This window comes from Oryza brachyantha, chromosome 6 (assembly GCF_000231095.2).
Source record: "Oryza brachyantha chromosome 6, ObraRS2, whole genome shotgun sequence".
Lineage (NCBI taxonomy): Eukaryota > Viridiplantae > Streptophyta > Magnoliopsida > Poales > Poaceae > Oryza > Oryza brachyantha.
The window spans coordinates 3,453,928-3,476,131 of NC_023168.2; the positions used below are offsets into that span (position 1 = coordinate 3,453,928).

The 22,204-nt window shown below is 40.1% G+C and overlaps 2 protein-coding genes across 2 annotated transcripts; one reads left to right on the forward strand and one right to left on the reverse strand.

The window, feature by feature from the left end:
* The first annotated feature begins 15,175 nt into the window (after positions 1-15,175).
* On the forward strand, positions 15,176-17,396 carry LOC102705729 (dnaJ homolog subfamily B member 6-like). Its single transcript, XM_015838465.2, has 6 exons — positions 15,176-15,427; positions 15,554-15,650; positions 15,745-15,827; positions 15,980-16,042; positions 16,160-16,402; positions 16,784-17,396. Exons 1-6 carry the CDS (start codon positions 15,296-15,298, stop codon positions 16,877-16,879), a joined length of 714 nt encoding a protein of 237 aa, XP_015693951.1. The 5' UTR covers positions 15,176-15,295; the 3' UTR covers positions 16,880-17,396.
* Positions 17,397-18,014: 618 nt separating this feature from the next.
* Positions 18,015-22,054, reverse strand: LOC102706482 (nucleolar GTP-binding protein 1-like). Its single transcript, XM_006655816.3, has 3 exons — positions 21,969-22,054; positions 18,565-20,668; positions 18,015-18,433 (listed from the first exon to the last, which is right to left on the reverse strand). Exon 2 carries the CDS (start codon positions 20,630-20,632, stop codon positions 18,602-18,604), a length of 2,031 nt encoding a protein of 676 aa, XP_006655879.1. The 5' UTR covers positions 20,633-20,668; positions 21,969-22,054; the 3' UTR covers positions 18,015-18,433; positions 18,565-18,601.
* Between the last annotated feature and the right edge of the window lie 150 nt (positions 22,055-22,204).

Genomic DNA, 22,204 nt, shown 5'->3' on the forward strand with positions numbered 1-22,204 from the left:
TTGCGCGGGCGCGTCAGTGGGAGCGCGCCACGGGGGCTGACCGGGTGGGTTTTGGCGCGACCGTCAGCCGTTGGCGCCACGTCCACGCCGAGACTACTGTTGATTAAACTTAAACAGCAAAGCGAAGGAGAAAAAGAAAAAAAAAACCGGAACTACCCGTAATATGCTTCAGGGGAAAAGACGGAAATGCCCCTCTCCCTTGTCTGAACCGTGGCTGATTACTACTCCTATTGTCAGATCCACTGGTGTATCCTGCTTTTTTTTTCTGGCCTCGATCACATGATCCACGGGACAGGAAAAGGCCCTGAGAACTCGAGAGAAAGGACCGGCATCACAAAATTTTACTCAACAAGTGATAATGACAGAGCCTCAAGTCTCAATGTTTCTCACAATCTTGTGCAGTTGTGCTGTGCTGTGCTGTGCTGTGCTGAGCTTAGGAGAGATGGAGGAGGGGAGGGAGGTGATAATGTAAAATGAGACGAGCTATTAGCGGGTGATTAATTGTGTTTTACTTATTATGAACTTGAAAATTAGATTTATTCAACTTTTATGAGCAACTTTATGTATAAACTTTTTCAAAAATAATTTGGTTAACCCTTTGAAAAGTGTGGCAACCGAAACAAGGCATGATATGCCAAAACATGTGCAAACCCATCTTTTCACATGTGATTATTATTATAAACCAAAATATAAATTTTTAACCTTAAATTTGGAGTAAATTTTGAGATTTTTTCGTAGTTTGTTTTTAGCCTTGTCTTTTTATATCGCTAAGAACATGTATATAAATTTTTTATTCATAATTTTTTTTAATTTTAAATATGACATTTGGCTTTTTCCGCACCGCGTAGATTTGAGATGTGTCTTAGTATGCGTAAGACAGTTCAATTTTAGTAAGTCAAAAACAAACTAAGCACATGGTTTAAATAGTATTGTGCTCTTAGTTAGTGTATAGAGAAAACGAGGAGGGGGTACAAAACAAATAGAATGGGGGAGTATCAAGTACTATTGATTCGGTGACTAAACAAGAAGAAAAGGATAAGTAAAGAGATAGTGGACCCAATCTAAATACACAATCTTTATGGAGCAAATTATTAAGCTAAAACTATTTTTTTCTAAAGAAAGGGAATAATTAGTAGAGCTATTACAATACAATGGTATAAGTAGCATATTAACTCATTCAATTTGTGTTTTAGTGGAGAAGAGATGAGAAAAGAAAAACATGCTACAACAGATATGTAGTCCATGGCAACAAGGATTCCAACGAGTCTGGTGAGAAAGGACGTGGGATATGTATTAAAGCATATTTTGTTTTATTAGGATAAAAGATTACTCTATTAGCATATTATTTATATGCATAAAAGCATAATCATAAGAAAATACCTTCAAATACAAATCCACTAATATTAATTATGTGTAATAAAAAATTAAATCATAATAGAGTAATCTTTATCAAGCCATTATGCTACAATGAAACAAAATATGCCATGTATTTTTTAAACAGAGGAGTACATCTACAGCTAAACAGTGTACAATTAGATTATTAAATTGACCTGTCTATTTTTATAAGGATGACACCAGTTGGCTACACTGCTGATCTTGTTCTTGGTACAGTACATTCTTTCAATCAATTGAGCTTAATTATGTTTGTTGTAGCTGTCCAAAACATCGTGAGAGCCATCTCTCTCTATAGTATACGGATTAATACTCCTCCATTGACTTTTTAATTTATGTTTGACCGTTCGTCTTATTTAAAAATTTTATCCAAATATATAAAATTATAAATCAGACTTAAAATTACTTTTAGTAATAAACCAAATCATAATAAAATAATTAATAATTATATAAATTTTTAAATAAGATAAATAATCAAACGTAGATAAAATACCAACGATATTATATAAAAAATAGTCGAAGAGAGTACTAAACAAGAGCGGTATAGGTACAAGCACGGGGCTATGTATCGGGTGTGGCATGTGCATTGATGCGGCGGCAGATGTTCCTTCATCCGGGAGTTGCCTACGGAGCATCCCAACAGCCGTTCCCCTATCACTCTGCACTATTAACTCCGACAACGACGTATTAATTAGCCACTCATCCCAATCTCAATCTCCCTCTCTAGATCAGCAAAAGAGATTAAAAAGAATACAATGACATGTATATTGAAAAGATAAATTCATCCAGGATCATCATGATCACGAAATTCTCGACGACGAAAAAGCATACGCTGTGTTTAATTATACTGCCATTATCATCGTTGGAGTATATATGATCACGCTCGTCTTTTCGCTTTTACTTCTTTTTATAACTCAAACTCAAAGTTTAAATTTTTATCTTTAAATTTAGAGCTGATTTGATATTTTGTAATAAAAATTTATTTTTCAGCATTTTCTTATAAATCGTTAAAAATACGTGTATAAAATTTTTATTTATAAATTACTTTTAGTTTAAAACATATCGTTTGGTTTTTTTAAAGAAATGGCAAACAAAATGGGATCTATGATACTCCTTTCGTAAGATGTTTAACTTTTTTGCTTGCAATATTTAAATATTTGTCTTATTCAAAAAATTATGAAAATATCATTTATTTTGCTTGTGACTTACTTTATTATCAAAAGAACTTTAAGTATGACTTATCATTTTTTATATTTATACTAAATTTTTAAATGAGACGAATGGTCAAACGTTATAACTAAAAAAGTCAAATATAAAACTGAGGTAGTTAATAATAATTCAGGCGCGTGCAGAGACGACGGTAGTGGGAGGGCACCGGGTGTCCTGGCGAGGAGGCAACCGACGGCGCGCCGGTCGCCGCCGCCGCCGTCGTCGTCGTGGAGTTGGCCGGAGACGGCGGGCAGATCGATCGGATGGGCATGGTGGTGGGCCGGCGGTATCATGCATTGCACGCGCGAGTCGTCGTCGTCGCCGCCGTGATAAATGGCCAAATGGGAGCTTGCTTGCTTGAGGCGCATGCATGGATGCACTGGATTTAATTTGCTGTTCATGTGAGTTTCATAGCGAGTTGCAAAGCGGCGTCAAGTTGCGCTAATAATGCACTTTTTTCCCCTCTTCATCTCGAGATGTTTGACATGGCATATGTATGAGACTAGCTCTGCTTTTCTGCAGCTTCTAGACATGTGTCACTGTATAAAGAGTATATAGGTTGCATTTCCTTTGGCCTAAATTATTTCTCGACTTTTGCACGTACGTGGTTTTAAATGCATATTTTTTCCAAAAAAATCAAAGTTTAACATTTCATTTCTGTATATATAGTAGATTTTAAATACACAGTAGTTAATTTAATCATTTATACTATTAAATAGCTATAGAAAAATAGATAATATTTTATCCTTTCGTTAAGCAAGAGAACGTAGCCACAAGATGACTACCTGTCAGACGGGGTGGATAAAGCTCCAGAGGAAGACATTGACACTCTGCATGCGTGCTAGAAGGTATATATAGACATATATATCCTCAAGTTTTAATTTTTGGGAAGAACATGCATGAATGTCTACTTCAACTCTTCCAGCAAAGCTCAAAAACAAAACAGGTTACCTAAATTTAATCCGGTAAACGAGATTCACCAAAATATCATTATAAAAAAAGACTACATGTCAGAATACCATCTACAATATGAATCGACTGAGATACCCATAAGCATCTACTTCTTTTTCACCCTAAAGCAAGTATAATAGCAGACTATAAGCCAGCTAAATACTGATGTGGAAGAGAGACGGGAGGAGAGAGAGAAGAAGCTGGCTATAAACTTATAGTCAGCTCAGGCACAATAACCAAGACAGCATATGAGACAGACATGTGGATCATGCATTAAAGAAAAGAGCTAATCATTACGTGAGTGGGCTATAAGAAAACTACAAGAAGTCTTATAGCCAGCTTGTTGGCTATATTATTAGCCATGCTATTAGAAACAATGTCTCATGTGTCTCTTATCCCCATTGGTTGTTGCCATGTCCTTCTCGTCCATATGCCACCACGGTGCCTCGATCCTCCACCCTCTTCTTCTATCTTGAAACCATTGCCGAATTCTGACCATCGCCCAATCATAAGCGCATGTCAACCCCAATTGCATATGTTCACGGTTGAGATGAACCTCCCTAACTCTAGGTCATCCACCGCATATGCCATTGTCACTCATTGGTAATGTAACATATTTTCAAGTGTTTATAATATTTTTGTTAAAAATGAAAGGTCAAAGTATGAAATTGAATAGTGCTATTCTCAATTATTTAAGAATGGATGTCGTACTTCTTTTGTATTTTCATTAACTATTTATTTTTCTCTTTTGTAGATGTTACTTTCAATCAATGATAATAACTTTTATAATATTACTCAATCTGCAGTCTAATGCGTAGAAACTTTCAATCATTTTCGTATATTCTCAATATGTGTATCATTTTCAATCAATGATACACATATGGAAGATACCTGTGTCAAAGATGTCTTCTTTGGTCAAAGGTCTTTCATGGAAAGCATCTTTGCTGGTAACAAATTATCTTTCACAGATAAGGGAATTTACTGGTTAGAAGGGTATCTGCATATCAAATGTGTTTTCTTTGGCAAAGCCGGGGGGCTTCATTGATCGAAGAGGTTAGGGATCATCTCAAACAATTTATATGTTGAGATTTGTATAAACCAAAGTGGCTCCTACCCCTTTAGGGGCTGTTTCGAAAGCTTATGTTAGCTAGAGCTTCTCGTAGAATTTTCAGAAGTTAAGAAATTCTTATAAACAACACTTAGTTTTTAAAAATCTAAAGTTACGGAATCCAAAAATTAAACTAGAAATCAGAAGTTGAAAAACCACTTGTTTTAGAATCTGAGAAGTTGGCTTGTCACCCGGCGCTTCACATAATATTAAGCTATCTAAGCAGGCCCTCGGTGTGCGCGCATGTACATCTTCAATGTAATTGGAAAAAATAAAATAATACAATCTTGTTGTTATTACTTATGCACACCATGAAGCACAAGAATCATGCGGATGGGGATGTGAATAAGCCCCCAAATTTTATATTCATCCACAAACTTTAGTCCTTAACGACGACGATTATTACACTAACCAAAACTGTTGCGATCAATGGAAGTCCATCCCTTCCAAAAAACAATAATGAAAGAACGAAAGCTGCGGCAAATTAATTAAGCAGGAAATGAATGGATGCATATGGATGGTGGACGAATCAAATTAATCCATGGATTAATTCCTGGATCATCTGCAGCCTGCAGAACCCTGAATTTGTTGTAGGGCCGACCATTCTCCACGATGCCATCATCTTTCTATCCATCCATATCTCTATCTTATTTGTCTATCTGCTCATGCATCCAACGAATAACTTTTGCCACTAAACTACAGCCTCGCACCTGGCGATAGCTATCGGCCTCATCGTTTAGCTTTTTAACGAGCATAAACAAAATCAATTATTAACAATTAAAAAACAATTTATATGTAAAAAAGATCTAAAAGTATGTGTAAAGACTAATAAATAAAATACGATAGAAAAATCTCAAAATTAAATTAAATTTTAAAGTTTAAAATTTAGCTTATAAACATATAAGCGAAAAGACGGTTAAATGGTGTATTTTTTTAAAAAAATTCTATAAAAAAGTTGTTTTAAAAACATAGTAATCTATTTTATATTTTTAAATAATTAACTAATCATAATTTAATCTATTACTACTTTTGTCGCGTCGGGGCACCCCGTCAAACGACCGTGGCCTAGATCTCCATAGAGATTAAGATAAAAATAAGAAAAGAGAAGAAGGAGAAACAAGAAGAATGAGGGTTTGAAAGAAAGGAGAAGACGATGAGCTCCTAAATCTAAATCCTGCATCGGCCAATGTTTCCTACCAAGAACACAAATAGTTTATGCTGCATATATATGCAGAGAGAATGCTGCATGGACGTCGCTGTCTCAACGACGTCGGGGCCGGCTGGCCGTTGTCGCCGGCGGTGGCTGCGCCGGCCGCCACGTGCACCAGGCACGGCGGCCGGCAGGCCACCTGACGCCGACGTGTGTCGGTCGTCTCCGACGTCGTTTATCCGTCACCTGTAGCGCTACAGTTAGGCCCCAGCGTCACTCCAGAAACGGATCAGCACAGCCGGGAATGGTTAACGCACGTACTGTCAGGGCTACTCGAGTGGTTAGTGAAATGCAAGCTCCATTATTTCGTAGGAGATGTTCTGTTGTGACGAGTGGTGGAGAGCAAAAACGCATCGTCAGATCAACAGCGACAAAAGGATATATATAGACTCGTCGTCGTCGATTCAACATTCGGCGCGCAGGACAGCAGTAATTAGAGTACGCTGCCCTTTAATACCTACGCTTACATATCTTTTCGTTTTGTTTATACTTACATGATAAAATTTAAATCTTTAATTTTAAATTTAAAGTAAATTTTGAAACTTTTTCACCGAAATTTACAGCCTTGGCTTATCCCAGACTACTTTTTGTTTGCAAATATACTGTTTGATTTTTTTTATATAAAAAACCTAAACAATTACCCCATATAACTGCCTATAAAATTTCAGACATATTTTGAATGTTTGGGTTTGCTCCAAAATTCGTACAAGCGTTCTTTTGAATGTCTGGGAATTGCTCCAAAATTTGTAAAAGCGTTCCTAACTGTAACCCTTCCACCTGATTGGCTAACTCTTTATCACGCCAACGTCGCCACCGCTATGATGTATCAGCCTTGTCAGATTGTCCACCTCTCGCCGTCTCCTAGGGCTCGCAAAACCATTTCACGTGTCATTGTCGCTCCTAGCGGTAGCGTAGTTACTGTCCGTTAATGACGGTCAGCGCAAAAACCACGATAAATTCATACTTCAAAAACACTACAGATGTGTTTGGTTACAGGAATGAAATGGTTCCTCCCAGATACAGGTTTAACCCATCCCATCAAAACGGTGGGACGGATCTGTCCCAGTACGACTACGACGCATAGAGGGGATGTCCATTTTATTTATTAAATTTATTTAAAATATATTACTTGTGTAAATATACATTCAATTACTTTAGGTTATTCATATATTAATCCTAGTATTTAATATTTCATTTTGGATATGAGAGGTAAATTTTGTCTCATCTCATGCCTTCAACGAAATAAAAAACAGGCCCAACCCATTTAATCTCATCCATTCCACCAAACAAAAAATAAGGCCCTAAACCCATCCATCCAACCAAATAGAAAAATAAAACCAACCCATCCTATAATCTAGGGATGAAGTCACCCAATTCACCTCGTCCACGAACCAAACACATCCTACGCGTTTAACGCAGTAACCCATGTTTTAGAGTAGTAACCGCAGTGCATTCAAACTAGTGAAAAAATGGCAAACAAAATTGGAAAAAATATGCTTAGCTCTAAAAAAACAATGTAACATTGCATGAATTTGTTGGCATAACCTTTAGTATATTTTCCTAAGTAGAAATAATATCCCAACCCATGTTTTGTCTTTTAATTAAGTTCTTTTTCCCATTATGGTGGAGCCCCAAATATAAAAAAGTAAAATTTATTATTTTTATAAACTTTGTTCACCACACAGCAATAGAAATCAAGTACCACATGTAAAAAATATTTGGATTTTTTTAATCATTTGTAAATTTGAATTTGGATAAAATTCATAAACCAAACAGTGTGGTCACTGTTATAGTCCCTCCGTGGTAGCACTCTTACCGCATGGTTTTGCAAACTCTAGTCGACGCCGGTGAGGAAAGCTAGCCCACACTGTGGCTTTCCCACCGTCTCCACCACTGTACCACCCACGCCAGATTCAGCGCCATTCGCCCGACCCGCTAGCACCTAACCAGTTGAGCAACCTTGTCGCGTGTCATGTCTAAAAATTTGTTGCCATCACCCTCGCCTCCTAATACCAATTGGGTCATCTCGTCCCCTCCGCTGACCCTGGCAATGCGGCTCCAATGATAGTGTTGTCACCTCCATGTGCACCCTTTTTAGACTCCCATGGCTGATCCAATGTCCACCCACAACCATCTTTTTTTTTTTTGGGAAACCGGAATAAATTAACTAGAGCGAGCTTCATCATCAATTGTGATATGAGGTTACAAGTATTATCTCTCCAAAACATAGAGCAATCATGAAATCTAGCATAGTTTACTAAAACATCGCTAATCATATTTTGAGATCGTGTAATCTTGTTGAGAACTATGTTCCTGTCTCTAGTCAGGATGCGCTTGGTTTCCATGACGACAAAAGCTAGCTGCGATCGATTTGTGTCCTTTGATTTAAACATTTGGATCACATTGGCACAATCTGTTACAATGATCAAAGGAAGCATTGTCCATTCAATAGCATGTCTAATTCCTTCCAAGAGAGCAAAGCATTCAGCTTCCAATGCATCCTTGCATAATTGCACGGTCCTGCATGCTGAGAAGATTGGGAAACCAGCCAAATCACGAAGCATGTATCCCACAACCATCTATTTAAAACCCCTGGAAACACATTCTTTTCCCTCCACAACCCTCCTCCTACAATCAACCCGATGAGTCGCTATCGTCAATGAGCATCTTCACCAGTCAACCACTCTCTTGCCGTCGTCCGTCGGAACTATAGATTTCACGAACCGTAAAACCACATATATTGCAAACTAAATATATGGTTTTGGAAAAATACTAGCAATTTAAACCATAAATATGTAGTTTTGCAATACTTTGAATGCTAAATTTCTAGCTCCGAACTAGTTGTCCTTAAATATATATTTCGTGGCAAATTTGATTTTAAATCTGTCATTTCACAATCAAACACCTTAAATATGTATCTTTGCAATGATTTGATCAAAGTATCTAAAACTTTCGCTTCAGAAAAAAAGTATCTAAAAATTACTAAAAAAAGACCTTTTGAAGTTGCTCTTGATGCAAAGATGTGTAATTTCTCCAGAAACGGGAATGCAAAGATAACGAACCAATTTAGCAAGGCGATCGGGCCTGATATCATCACTGGATCTACGGGCCGAAATTGCTCGTGGCCGTGGGCTTAAAAAGCCCAGCTCCAGCTCATGCATCACTGGATCTGCCGCGCCGACGTGATCCGATCGCCGCGACGGCGGTGTCGTTGTTCCAGTGAGTCCGCGGTGGCGGTGGCGGAGTTTCCCCGCAGGCACCGGCGCCGGAGACGTTGGAGCTTCTTGCGGCGGAGGATTTCCGGCCGGCCGGCCGCCAGTGGTGGAGCATCTCTGGACGATCCATACGACCTTCCGGAAGCCGGCCGGCCCGAGCCGCCGCCACCATTGTCGTCGCCTCCCATGGATCAGCCTCTCTCTCTCTCTCTCTCTCTCTCTCTAGCTGCACACATACATGGCGCGCATGGTGATCTCATGGGCATCGTCAGCGATGTCTAATGCGCGCCGACGGTCGTGAAAAGCTCTCAAATTTGCGGCATTTGCCCTTCCTTTAGATCAGAATGCTCTCGGTTTTTCGAGTAGACCGAGATCGATGGCCGAGCACCAATAACCTAATTTGATCTCACCTGAAAGATGAATTAGCTTTCAGTCTGTCAGAAATGGATCTTGGCAGCTTCAGATATGGTGTATTTGAAGCCGTAGGAAACGGCGAGTAGGCGAGCAGTTTGGAGGTACTCCTATATTGAAATATCAGTATCAATTTCATGCACATTTTTTTGTTCTGATTCTTCTTTACATTTTTGCAGTTCTGGTGTACGTTTTGTAGTTCTGATTTTACCTGAGGTAATTAATGTGAAAATTACTCGAAAATTTGTGACACATCATGCATGTTTAATTGATTAATTTCACCCTACCTACCTAGCTACTAGTACTTGGTGTGCAAGACATTTTCCATTAACATTGTATTTTCTCTCTGTTTTCATGTAGCTAGTAACTTTTCTTTGCTTCAATTAAATTAGTATCACACCGACAATACAGGATATCCATGCCGGCTCCAGCATGTTGTGGCTACTGGTTGGCAACTTGGCAGCAAAAGCAATTGGCATAGGCTTCTCTTTTATTAAGCGCAAGCATGTAGGCATGTGACCCAAATAAATTAGGGTTGGGTCAAAAAGAGAGGAGCAAGATGTGGTGCCGGCACCACTGCAGTCTGGACGACACTAACTTTCACGGTAATATCCTCATAGAGCCCTTCGTCACCATCCACATCACAACATCACCATGGGCCACATCACCATAGGAGGGAGGCCAGTGTTGATGCGGTGCCGGCACCACTGCAGTCATGGTTCCCACAGCCATGGCCTACGAGAGGGAGATGACAGCAGCGATTTGAGAACCCTATGTTGAGATCGTAAATTATTATGAACAGAGATTCTGATCCAACACTTAATGTGGCAATTTGAGAGCAGAAATAAACATAAAAATGACATGGTAGAACTTCATTACTGCTTGCTGGAAAAAATAGAAAAAAGGAACAACCAGTCGCGCGATGATTGTCCGCGAGGCTATTTGTGGGCCAATTTTGACTGTCCTGGGCCAAGCATGAGCCCATTCGAACCGTATAACTTTCATCCATCATAATGAAGTTATTTAATTAAAAAGTGTAATTTAATTTAACGATCAAAATGGAGAAGGTCATCTACAATAAATAACGTCAGTAACTTCAGTATATCCTTTTCTAAAGCAAAAGAAAAACTATTTTCTAGAGAGGCAATTGTGGTATAGTAGTACAACTGTTTAGGGAGATTAATTTTTGGTGGATTGCGTGTAATTATTTAAACAATGACGATCTGAAGGAATGTTCTGGAATCACATAATAAAATTAAAACAATCAAAATCCTTCGGCTTTTTGGGTGCCCGTGTTCCACGTAGGGCGTGTGCTCTGTATCCGGTCGATTTTTTTTTTTTTTTGCCCATCGGATCGAGGACGGCGTTCGTTCTGGATAGTTCGATGCTTTTGTGGCGTCCAGTAGTTGATTTCCGCGTCATCGTCCTGCTATATACACTTTTGCCGGATTTGGAAACCTTTCCTGCTTCCTACCTGGAATTTTTTTTTATGTTTTAAGTATTTTTAATAAATAATTTTATTACTAAATCTTGAAAAAAAATTTCACCGTATGAACCTTTTAGCCATACCACAAATATTGACATGGCAAAATAACGCTACCACGCAGACTATTGGCGCAGTGTTATTCTGTGACAGTGTTATCTTGCCATGTCATCAATGTTGGCACCCTAGGCTTTACAGGGTGCCCGGTATATTTTATTGACTATTATAAATGGTACTGCTTATTTTATCGGTTTATGGAACGAACTAGATAGATCGCGTATAAAAATGTTATTTGTTTTTTTTCTATTATGAATTTGATTTTATGTGTGCATGGGAAAGCTTTGGTTTTTTAGGTTTTTGTTTAGGGTAGAGAAGCGGTTGCTTTTCTTTTCTTTTTGTTTTCAAATTTCTTAAGTGGGAATCCGCTAACTGGAAGGGGTTAAATGTTGTAAGTAGTAAATAGTATTTTTGGAAATTTTAGCAAGTAGTAAAGTTAGTAGGTGTTACCTTCTTATTTAAATACTGGAAAAGTTTGAATTACACTCTAAACTATTGGGTGAGTATGACTTATCTTACTAAACCTAAAAGTCGGACATTTTTATCCTCAACTGTTGATACCGGATGGAGAACCTCCTTAGGTGGCTTTGAAACGGTTTTTAGTTTAGATTAGTACACATAACTTTTTTTATAGCAGTATGTCTAATCTAAGCCAAACCTGTCCTTAAAGCCAGCCGAGGGGTTCTCTACCAGTTGAGAATAAAAAATATCCATTTTTAGGTTAGGAGAGTAATTTGTACTCACACAGTCACAATCGTTCAGTCATTCGGCCTTTTTCTATAAATATTTTGTATTTATAAGAAACTTTAACTCGTACTTTCACTATCTTAAAATAAATATATCTTTCAAGTTTAAATTTAAAACAGAAAATAAATTTATCCGGAACAGAGGAAGCATTGTTTTTCATTGTAACTTAAAACATATCGAACATTGCAATGGATTAGACCAGGACCGAGAAGTGAGCTGTGAATGAACATATTCCCCCGACCAAAAGGTGAGGATATAGTAGAAGGATTCAATAATTATCGTTTAGTTCTTATTTAATTGAGTTTTTCGATTTTCTCTCAAAAGGGCACTGTTTTTTTTCATTTTTCTCCAAACGCAGGCATGCTATATGCTTGCAATGCATGCGCAAGGGAGAGGGAGGACATATTGCATTTTTTTAAGTAGTAGAGGTTTAATAAATACATTAAACGAAAGAAATATACCATAAATGTGTTTAAAAATAATTACTCAGTATTTTCAAAATAAATATTTTAAGAGATATCGAAGATCAAAGTATTAAAAAAATTACTACAATATAATCGGCGGTACTGTAGTATGCTCAACAGAAGGCAACAATTATTCACTCTAATATCTACGTCGCTTCTGGCATTCTGTTCTATATTATAATTTGCTTTTGTTATATCTTAGTTTTGTCCATAGACTAGCAGAGTATTTAAAAAAACTACAACTATTTTTTTTCAAACTATTGGGTGGGTTGCTGCAGTTGTAGCAGCTAGAGTACTTCACATAACTACAACAATAATTGAGGAATTTTGTTGATGGGTTTATCTGTTAGCCAATGCAAATTAAGCCCATATGAATCACGCGACGAAATTAAAGTTCCGATACAAATTATTTGATATATGTTTATATATGTATGTAAATTTATTAACCTATATAAAACAAAAGGCTAAAACATCGTGTGGCCTAAAATTCAGGCAGTAAGGACTCCTTCTGTTTTCCTACCGATGTCGATGACCTGTAGATATATAAGTTTTGATTCGTTTTATTAAAAAAATTATATAACTATTAGTTATTTTATTATTATTTGATAACTTTAAGCATGAATTATAATTTTATAGATTTATATAAAATTTCTAAATGATTAAATATATAAGTCGGTCATTTTGGGCTGAAAGAACTACAATCAGAAGGTTCGAGAGTCCGGGCGCGTCGCGCGGCGTGCACGTACAAAACGCCGGCCACGTACGTACGTACGCACGCACCGGATCAGCGAGGCAAAAGCATGGGTTGTCGCTGGGAGGGAGCGAGTGAAGTTTCCAGAAGGGAAGTTTCCAGAGCCTGGCTCGCCGCAAGAGAGAAAATATCTGTGCATGATTCCCTTCTCCTCTCCTCTCCTCTCCTCTCGGCCCCGTGGTTCCACTTTCATGTGGTCGTCTCGTCGAGTCCACGCGCCACGGCTCTCCCACCCTCGGATCTTTCTACAGCCTCAACATTTTGTTTCAGGTGTTTTTTAAAGTCTCGGTCATCGAATATTTAGACATTAATTAGAAATATTAAATATAGACTATTAATAAAAATCTATCTCATATCCTATACTATTCCACGAGACAAATCTATTGAGTCTAATTAGTCCATGACTAGTGAATATGATGCTATAGCAAATATTTGTTAATCATGGATTAATTAGGCTTAAAAGAATTGGCTAATAAAATAGCCTTTATTTATATAATTAGTTTTGTTATCAGTTTATTTATATTTAATACTCTTAATTAACGTCTATACATTCGATATGACAAAGGACTAAAAATAGTATCTAGATCCAAACAGTTTTAGCATAGTACTTCACGTAACTGCAAAAATAACTGACGAATTTTGTTAGGTCGTTTTATATGACTTTATCACATTATTTAGATTTATACGTGTGACAATGACTCTAGGGATGAATCTAAATAAACCTAAAATAATTTATAATATAAAATAGAGTCAGTAGTATTTTTTTTTTCAACATGTGTCCGGTTTGAAAGTAGATCTGTTCTATTAAGGCTAGGTTGTTCTATGTCCTTACTGATAAATCTAGGATTTTAGATAAGGTTACGCCCCCTAAAAATTGTCATATGCAATTTATAAAGATTAGTGTATAATTTATTAATTAATTATTAATTATAAAAAATAGAAAAAATATTAACTGAATTTTTAAACAATCTTTTTTAGAAAATTTTTCCAAAAAACACATTGTTTAGCAGTTTGGGATGTATGCGTGTGAAAAACGAGAAAATCTGATGTTATTAGGAGGGGAACGAATTAGGCCTCAGGTCACGTTTGGCAGTAACATTGATTCCCCTCTTTTTCCGTGCACACGCTTTCCAAACTGCTAAATCATGTATTTTTAACAAAAAATTCTATTACAAAGTTGCTTTAAAATATCATATTAATCTATTTTTATTTTTAGTTAATAATTAATTAATTATGTACTATTTTATTACTATGTTTTTCACGCCGAAAAACTTACTCCAAAACTATCTAAAACGAATGCGGCCTTAGTATGCCGTTTTCACGCCGGAAAACTTACTCCAAAACTATCTACTATCTAAAACGAAAGCGGCATTAGTGGGCTTGGTTGGATCACTGCTGCAGCTACAAGTCGATCGACCAGCCAAACACATTAGTATGCAGTACTGACATATTCAACATCGATCGATCGATGCAGTACTCGATCCTTCCTGTAGAGAGAAGTTGGTGTGTAATGCACATCAACAAATGTACAATATAGACGCGTACATTAACTAGATGGAACTCTCTCTTTCGCTGCACATGTACACTCACAACAAAGCCTACGTGCGATAGATCTACCACACCATTCAAAAAAGACTTTTTCTTAGCTTATTATATTTGTGTTATAAAGATTTTATTTTTAGCAACGATATTACATGAGAATTTAACAAAGTAGATGATAAATATATTATGACTTGAATAATTATATGATAAATGCATTTAGATTTAAAAAGTAAAATACATGCTCACCCCCATAACTTTGTATAGATAAGTGTAAAATACCCTCAAAATAAAATATTCTTTTAACGAAGGAATACAATAAAGGAGAGAATATTATGAATATTGAATGCAATAAATTGAGGCTCAGGGAACGGTATATGTAGGATTATATGTGGAGGAGATAAGAAAATGTTACAATAAAAACAAGACCATACAAATTAATTATCATAATATATCTTACTTGCACTTCATCCGGCAAAATTTTTCGAGTGTAACTATATTCATAATATGTTAATATTTAAATTATATATATATATATATATATATTAATTAGCACGTATAGTGAATAGTAGAAATATTTAAAGGTGTGTCAAGCTCCGGGCGCGCCAGCTTCTGGAGGCTTCCGGCGCTGCAAGTGGACAAGCCAATAGTTAGCCCACGGCAACAACCCTTCTTCTCCACGTACAACGCTACTATACCTTCCTTCCTTCGTTCCCTCCCTCGATCGATTCGTAGTCACAGCCTCACAGGGTTACCGGATGGGCGCCGGCGTTGGCGGCGGCGGCGGCGGCGGCGGCGCTGACGCCGACGCTGACCTGTACGCCGTCCTCGGCCTCAGCAGGGAGTGCACCGACGCCGAGCTCAGGGTCGCCTACCGCAAGCTCGCCATGGTATGTACGTTACGCACGCGCGCGCGTGCATCGATCTCATGCGTATCAATGTCCTCGCGGCTCCTCTCCTCAGTCGCCGCCGCCGACGACCGATCAGCTAACTTATTCCCTCTCGATCGCGTGCAGATATGGCATCCGGACAGGTGCTCGGCGGCCGGCGGCAGCTCCACGGGCATCGACCAGGCCAAGGAGCGCTTCCAGGAGATCCAGGGCGCCTACTCCGGTAACTCTATCGATCTCCTCGATTGCTTTCTTCTTCTTCTCCTTCTTCATCTTGTTGTTTATGTCGTATTCGTATGCGTAATATATATGTGCAGTGCTCTCCGACTCCAACAAGCGGTTCCTCTACGACGTCGGCGTCTACGACGGCGGCGACGGCGGCGACGACGATGACTCCGATGTACGTAATCTTTCACTACCTACCTACCGCGTGCAGCGTGCTCGATCGCTCGTCGATTGGTTAACTCCTCTCGACTCGAGGACGTCTTGATGAAAATTCGGTGATCGAAGGGGTGATTTCTGCGAAATTTGAGTGCTTTTTTTGGGTCGCAGCTGTCGGGGATGGGCGACTTCCTCGGCGAGATGGCGCAGATGATGAGCCAGGCTACGCCAACCGTAAGAACAAATAAAAAAGACACCTTTCCACAAATCTGAGCCGTTGAGCCCGCGTTGAGATTCGTGTTCTGATCATCTGAAAAAAAAAATGGTTTTTTTCCCTCCCTTTCTGCGCAGGAGAGCTTCGAGGAGTTGCAGCAGCTGTTCGTGGACATGTTCCAGGACGACATCGACGCCGGCATCTGCGGAATCCCAGCAGCCACCTGCACCTTCCAGACGCCGGCGGCGGCGGCGGCAGCGTGGTCATTCCCTTCTTCTCCGCCGCCGGCGTCACGCAAAGGCGCGACGAACAAGCGGTGCTCGCCGTCGCCGGCGATGGACTCCAGTTTCGGACTGGGCATCTCGGGCTTCTGCTTCAAGGTAAAATAAAGAAGAGCTAATCGGCTCTGTTAATCTTGCCGCCATGGATGAAGATGTGCTGTCGCAGACGGCCGGCAAAAAGCGCACCTTCAGGTTTCTTCTGGTTCCATAGATACCTGAGCTGAGCTGCCAAGCGCCGACCAGTCAGTCAGTCGATCTGGTCTCTTTGTGATAAGGCATCATCTCTCGTGAGATTGCTCGTGTCCCTGCAAAGATTCATCAAATCTTAGCCCTGTCTGTTTCAGCATCTTGCTGCTGCTGCTCCACAGACCTCAGTGACATTTGGATTAACATGTGTTCTAGCTACTAGTACTCTAGTGCTGTCTTAAGGTTAGATGGTGATCGAATTAGTGATGATGTTCTGCGCTGTGCTGTGTTCAGGCGCCATGGACGTCGCAGGACGCGAGCACCGGCGGCGGCGGCGGCGGCGGCAAGAGGAGGAAGCAGAGGCCACCGGCGGCGAGCCGCAACGTGTAGATGAATGCTCAATTACTTCATCAGAAGATTTTGATCGGCACTGGTCGCCGCGAAGACTAGATTTTTTTTTGCTTCATTTGTTCTTGTTTGTACTGAAAAAGCGAGAACACACTCCAGAATCTGTTCAAACACGCACGGTGTATAATTAATTTTAGGAGTAAAGCGACGTGTTTTTGGTTTGATTAGTGGCCGTGATGTGCCGAACTGTCGAGCTAGAGAACTCTTCTGAACCAGAAGGGCAGTGAGCTTCTACAGTGTTCTCTCTCTGAGAATTCTGAGATCCTAGAAAGTGGCCTCTTTTTAGGTGCTGTAACCATGCAAATCAAAAGGCGCAGAGTTTTCCAAACTTCTGCGGATCGAGTAGCTGTCCATCAATCATCAAATCGTCGTGAAATCGCAGCATTTGTGGCCGTTCTTTCTGTGAAAACGCCATGGAGGAATGACAGCAACGTTGATGCTCGTTGGTACTGCTTGTTGGTTTCAGGTACTCCGGCATAAACTGTACTCCAGAGCTTGACTGTTGAGGGCTTTTAGCTGCCTTATTTTGTTGTCCATGGATTTCTAAGAGAGATTTGCTCTGATTCAACAAAAAGTATTTCGAGGTACCGTTGAAAGAGATTTGCTCGGTACAACAGAAAATATTTCGAGGTACCGGTACTCGAGATACCAAATCGGTTTCACCATTCGATCTAACTGAATATGATGTACACGGTTACATCCAATGATAAAAATAATTAGGTATCGCGAGATACCGATACCTCGAGATATTTTTTATTGGACCGAAACAATAACTTTCTAGCAACCCTTCTTGTTACTGCAATCTTTGTGCATATTGGAGCTTGCTAAATCTCTATGCATTTGCCATTCCTTGGGATTTTTATAAGGGCTACCTTTCTTTCAAACACCTACACAATCTGCAGCATTTTTTTCCCACGGTCCATGTGGACTATTCAGCTGGCAACTCCTACAATATTCTCACACAAACTGCAGCTTTTTTTTCCCCAAAGTAATTTCTAGGTCCATGTATACCAATCAGCCGGTGGAAGACCTGCTAGCTACCAAGCATATACCGGGGAAATTGCTCAGATGCATGCATTGTATTGTAAAAATAGATGTGCCCGTTTGGCTATGGCAATGTAATGACAGAAGAAAAGATGGAAAAAAATACAGCGGAGTGACCGCGGCTTTAGGAATGGAGACCGGTAATGAAGAAGCTCCAGTTCAACAAGCAAAGTGTAACATTGCATTCAAGCAGTAGCACCGGTAAAGTAATACTGGAATATAGGTATAACAATGTCACCATTATAAGATACTGATCATAAGTTTAACGAGATTAAACCACTCCACTAGTACTAACCAGACAATATATAATTTGGCTTAAAGCACCAATAAAAGCTAACAAAATTATGTCTCAGCAGAGGATGAGACGTGATACACTACACAGCAATCCACCAGACTTCGGTATGAATAACAGCGTAGTTGCCCTGCAGATTGGATGATCAGGCCTTCCTTCACCTAATTTCCAACACTGAAACTGCAATGGTGCTGCTCTTCCTACAAATGAGTAGAATATAGTTATCAGCCCAACTGATGAAATAAGTAGAACATGCGCTATCAGCCTATCAGCCCAGAATAACAGAGTTAATAAGCTGAATTCAATGTATTAGTGCTCAAAATCCACCAACCTGAAATCAGTGATGCCAAGTACCCGTACTGCTTCACTTAACGCCTGCTCGTCTTGCCTAAAGTACGTTTTCCAGAGAATAGATGCTTTGGCTTCAACGTTGGGATGACACGGTCCGCCTCTCCACGACGAGCCTCCTTGTTCCTCTTCTTCACAGAGTCCTTAGCTTTCTTAATCGCCTTCTTCTTTTGATCAGAGTCCCTAAATCCTTCTCCTGGAACAACCTCCTCAGGTGGTCTCGACTTCGATCTAGACCTGGACCTTGACCTCGCGCGCAATTTCTTGTTGGACTGCTGGCCGTCTATATCCATATCATCACCATCAGTACCAGCTCTGCTTAGTGACCTGTCACGCTTGCGGCCTCTAGACCGGCTGCGTGCTCGGTCCACAGCTGCAGAAGGATCAAAACCCATGGATGCAAGTTGGCGGCCCATTCTATCAGTCGTGAATGTCCTGTCTTTGTCAAACTTTCTAGGAACAATAGGACGACTTTCTGCAGTTCTCTTCTTCATTCTATGTTCTTGGATGAGCAATGCCTTCTTCTTTCTAATCTGACCCAAGATTTCACGCTGCTCTTCAGTTAATTCATGGCCATCAATTTGGAAAGCTTCCTGTGCAGCTTCCTCTTCAAGGCGAAGACCCTCCTCTCTCTCCAATTCTTCACACCTTTGCAGAATATCTGGATCCAGAAAATCAGCAACATTATGCCCATCCAATATCTCAGGCAGAATATCTTCCTTCCATTCATCATCTGCCAATAGGTAATGCTTCTTGAGACTAACAGAATAGACCCCAGCACCTCCATTCTCATTCTCTAGGTCCTTCTCCAGTTTCCTTTCCAGTTTCTTCTTTTCCTTTGCAGCAGCAGCATTTGCTCGGGCTTCCAGAACAGCCTGAGGGATGCAGGGAGGCCTCTCCTTGTTATCACGAGGCTTTGGCATAGCAACATGAAACCTATTTAGGCAGTCATTGATCTTCTTTGATTTCATCTTGATCTCCACCCTCTGATCAAGAAGCCTCTCACAAGCAGCATTTTTGACAGCTATCACACCCTCTTCTGTCAAAGTACTCATAGTCAACAAAACACCCTCCTCATTAGGTTCTCCACCCTGTGCTAGAGTCTTCATAGCCTCCGCCTTCATCTCCATTACCAGCTTCATGTCCTCCTCAGACAGTTTTTCAAGAGGCATTAAATCTGTCTTGTTGCACACAATCACTAGAGGCTTATTCATGAACAAGGACTTAATACTGTGGAAGAGTGCAGCTTGCTGAGCAATACTGTACCCACATGACCCAGAGATGTCCAAGAAGAATAGCACAGCAGCCCTCAAGTGGGCAAGAGCAGTGATACTGCACATTTCTATGATGTTCCTGTCCTCAAAAGGCCGATCAAGGATCCCTGGAGTGTCAATCACCTGGTAGCGCAAATACTTGTAATCTGCATGACCAACAAATAGGGACTTTGTTGTGAAAGCATAAGGCTGGACATCCACATCTGCTCTTGTGATCTTGTTCATGAAAGAGCTCTTCCCAACATTTGGATAGCCACAAATCAGTAAAGTCCGGGTGTTTGGGTCGATAGATGGAAGCCTTGCCATGTGCTGCCTGATCTGCTCCAGGTATGCCAAACTAGGACTGATCCGCTTAATGACAGTACACATGCGACCTAGTGCAGCCACCTTCAGGCACTTGCACCGGTACAGTGAGTCTCCATATTTGAGCAGCCTCAAGTAGTCCTTAGCTATCTTAGCAATGATATTTCTGGCAGTGTTGATCTGACCCAAGGCAAGTTTGTAGTGATCTTTGTTGTACAGAACATGAAGGAGATCACCATAGAAAGGATGGATGTCATCCAACCTTGGGAACTCATCGATGACGGTGGACAGCTTTTCATAGAAGTTTGACTGGGTATACTTAACCTTTCGCATATAAAACTGGCGAATGCGGGAGATAGAATATCCCTTGTGGACAACAGTTGGTGTTTGCCTCTGGGTTCGAGACAAGATAATGTCAATGAAGTCCTTCCCAGGAGGGACAACAGTGATTCGCTTGAAATTGTATTGCACCATCTTGTTGGTATAAAGCTCTACCTCAGATGACTATATCTGTCATACAAACATAATAGTTCATATGAAATCAATACAGAATAACAGTAAGAAATAGAGAAAAATTCTGAAATGAGATAATTGGAAACAAATATAGAAACTCATTCCTTAAAAATAATAGAATATTAATTCCAGAAAACATCAATCCATAATATCATTCACTACAGCACTCCACAACTTAATTTCCAAGCATAAACCAGTAAATAAATATACAAATATTAAACAAAATGTACCCTAGTTTATTTGTGCAACTTAAACTGTATGCACTGGTAACAGCCTCCTGACAGATCAAATATACATGCCATAAAAAACAACAGAGATTAAAGAGAGAGAGAGAGAGATCAAACATAAACTTAAGCACCAGCAACAGCCTCCTGAGAGATCATATAAAACTTGTTACACGCATCATAGGACAACTATCCAGCAAGCTAACCCTCCCTCTCTATATACACTCCTTTAAAAGAATGAATGGCACTGGTGCTAGTGAATTTGCAATCTGCCTGCCACCCCTACGGCATCTTTTTATTGATTACTCCCAGAAAATTTAATACTACAGTCCACATGCAAGTCTTTTATCTGGTACCCTCTCTACTTAATTGGCTTCTAAAATCAAAATTAACATGGGAAGTCTAAGATGCTCGAAGCAATACACAAGTTCATCTCACAATTATGTAAACACTATCAACTATTGTGAAAAAGAAGGGATAGCTATTCGATACAGAAATCGCATTGATCATATAAGATCAATGCAAAGGCACACGCATTTAGCTAGTAGTATCAAAATTTTATCCAAAATTAAGAAGATAGTAAGCAATATGGCAACAAAGGAATTATATCGAGTACACTGATTCTCAAACTTCTGTAGCTACACCAAATCTTAGCAGCAGCTAGACCGCTGCTAAACCGTGCTCAAAACAATCACAATCCTTTCCACCAAACCATCAAAACCTTCACCCCGGTGGTTGCATAGACTGTAAAGACACAGAACATAAAACAAAAACAAAAAAAAAACTAAACTAAACTTCTTTCCCAACTAACCAACCCACGTAATAGAAACACAAAACTTCCTTCCATGACTAAACAGATCACAGAATCATATGAAAAATCTCCAGTTAAAAGCCGTACCAACCCACAAATCCACACTGCTGCTAGTACCGCCACCACTACCAACCATAAGCTCCATACTCCTCAGTCCCCCATGGCCATCACCGATTCAGCGATTCCCCTCTAGAGCCAGCACTACACACGGGCACGAGCAGGTAGAGGAGAAAGGGTGCGAACGCGCCGGGGGGGACGTTACCTGCGTCCTAGGACGACGCTTTCCTTCGCCTCCTGGAGGTCGCAGCAGCGGCGACGGCGGCGGCCCCCTCTGCGTGGCGGCGGGCGGGGGAGGGAGAAGAGTTTAGCCAGGGTTTCTCCCGAGGCTCTTATAGCGTATGGGCAGTGGACTCGTGGGCTTCTTTTGGTGGGCCCATGTAATGTCTCGCACTAATGGGCCTTACGGCCCACGAACGCCGGGCGGCTTCCGGACTCCTT